Genomic DNA, 2,181 nt, shown 5'->3' with positions numbered 1-2,181 from the left:
CCGTGCGCCCGCCCACCCTCTCTGTGGCTCTAGCCCCGTCTTTTCCCACGACTCACTCTCTTCCCTCTCTCCATCTTGGTTCCACCCTCCTGTCTGGCCAGCCCGTGTCTTTTACTGCTATCATCACGCCACTTCTCTGCCTTTCCTGGGTGTCCCTGCCCCAACTGTCACTTTCACCCCCTTTGCGTCCTTCTCTCACTCTCCTTGTCTTCTGCTCTTGGTCTCTCTGCCTCTCTGGGACTTCCTGCTGCATTTCTTTACTTGTCTTTCCTTTTTTTTTTTTTTCTTTCCCTGGGTTTCTTTCTCTTTGCCTGTCTGTGGGTCCCTTTCAATCAATTCCTCTTGAGATCTGTTTCTCCCTGTCTCTAGCCTGGTGTCTGTGTTTATATCTCTCTCTCTAGGCCTCTGCACCTCTCTCTCTCTCTCTCTCTTCCTGAATCTGTCTTCCTTTCCTGATCTCTCTTTCTCTCCAAGCGTCTCTTGATCTCTAACTCGCTATCTTTCGGTATCTCTTACTCTGTCTGCAGGTCTCTTATCTCTTTCTGGCTTGTGTCTCTTTGTCACTCTTTCTTTATAAGTGACTGTATTTCTTTCCAGATGTCAGTCTGTCTCTGCCTCTCTCTCTCTCTCTCTGTGTCTCTCTCTTGCTCTCTCACTCTCCCTCTGCCTCTCTCCAGTTTGTCCCTGGCTCTGCCCTCATTGACGTTTCTTTAGCTCTCCCCCCACCCCCACCTTATTCTCTCCTCTTCCTCGCTCTGACATATGCTCCGGGCTCCTAGTCCTGCCAAGCCTGATGCCCTCACAGCCCTATGCCAGGGTCCCCCACCCCCTCGCCGGGCTTGCCCCAGCCCCCATCTCCCCATCCCCAGGAGCCAAGAAAACCAACTACGGGCCCAGCAATGGATGCAGAAGCTACACGACCAACTTGGGCTGCAGCACTTCCTCCGAGACTGCCACGAGGTAGGAACTCCAGCTGTGCTGGGCGCCGTGACTTCTTTCCTAGGGAGGGAGGTGCTCCAGAGCTGAGGCGCCGAGGGGGCGGGGACGCCCCGTCTAAGTGGGTCGCAGAGCGACGTTCACTCCCAGCCGCCAGGAGGCGCGCGGATTCCAGCCTCAGTGCGCAAGCTCCGCAGCTTCCGCCTCCTTTCCCGGGGAGGAGGAGGGAGGGGCCCTGGGTGCCCCTGGCAACGGCGCGCGTTCGCGCCTACGGGTCCCGCGGGGACGCGCGGTGATCTCACCTTTCTCTCAGGAGATTTGTGAGAAGCGCCTTGCGGGGGGAGAGCGGTGGAAGACGCAGGGTCAGGAGCAGGCGTGTCTAGACCAGCGGCCCAGAGCGCAACTTCAGTCAGAAACAAGCCTTAACCCTTTTAAAAGTGTCCAGGAATCAAGCCCTATCCCTTTAGAGATGATCTACACATCTGTAAGGATCTCCCCAAATCAGAGATCGTCCAGGTCTCCTTTCCCATTAGAGACGGTTCCGGAGTCATGCTGCCTCCCCTTCCTTCCCCTGCATTCCGTAGAAGCTGTTCTAGACCACATTAGACATGGCCTGGTAAACATTTTCCTAACCCCAGAGAAGATCTTGGCCTCATCCATCTACCCAGGATCATCGCCCCCTGCTCCATAATGATCCAGTACCTAACTCCTCCCCCCACCCCCACTCCCAAAACAAGGCTGGTTTAGGAACTATTACCCAATTCCTCCTATTAAAGATGGTGGAGGGTGACACCCTCCGTGGTGAACCCCATGGGCGATTGTTGTCCTCACATATGAAATGAACAAGGGCCTCCATACCTCCCCCCATAACTCAGGCTCATTAGAGATGGGTCTGGGACTCAAGCTCACTAGAGATGGGTCTAGGAACCCCTGTCTCCCTCCTTCCCAATGGACATTATTCTGGCAGACTATCTTCTAAGTCCTTCTGGCAGAACATCTTATAAGAGACGTTCCAGGACTCCTCCCATATCCTCTATCTATATTCCTGAGATAGGCAGGAATCTGAGTGCCTTCTCATTCGAGATCGTNGAGATTGTTCTGGACCAAGTAGCAATAATCTGAGATGGCGCAGAACCCTCCCCTCACCCCCCAAGCTTTAGAGAGGTGGTAAATCCTCCACCCCCCAACTGAGGCTCGGCAAGGAGGCGGGCACGGAGGCAGGCAGGGGGCGCGCGCGGGCGGGCG

General features: G+C 55.2%; 1 protein-coding gene across 1 annotated transcript in view; it reads left to right on the top strand.

Moving 5' to 3' along the window:
* Nucleotides 1-2,181, top strand: part of SPTBN4 (spectrin beta, non-erythrocytic 4) — a 74,373-nt gene that overhangs the window by 39,972 nt on the left and 32,220 nt on the right. The window contains 1 exon segment of the mRNA XM_077773617.1: nucleotides 870-960. Within this exon segment, the coding sequence (XP_077629743.1) occupies nucleotides 870-960 (91 nt within the window).

The sequence above is a fragment of the Crocuta crocuta genome, unplaced genomic scaffold, assembly GCF_008692635.1.
Source record: "Crocuta crocuta isolate KB4526 unplaced genomic scaffold, BGI_CrCroc_1.0 scaffold267, whole genome shotgun sequence".
NCBI classification, from domain to species: domain Eukaryota; kingdom Metazoa; phylum Chordata; class Mammalia; order Carnivora; family Hyaenidae; genus Crocuta; species Crocuta crocuta.
The sequence above is the reverse complement of the archived record's forward strand: the minus strand, read 5'-3'. Positions and strand labels throughout refer to the sequence as shown.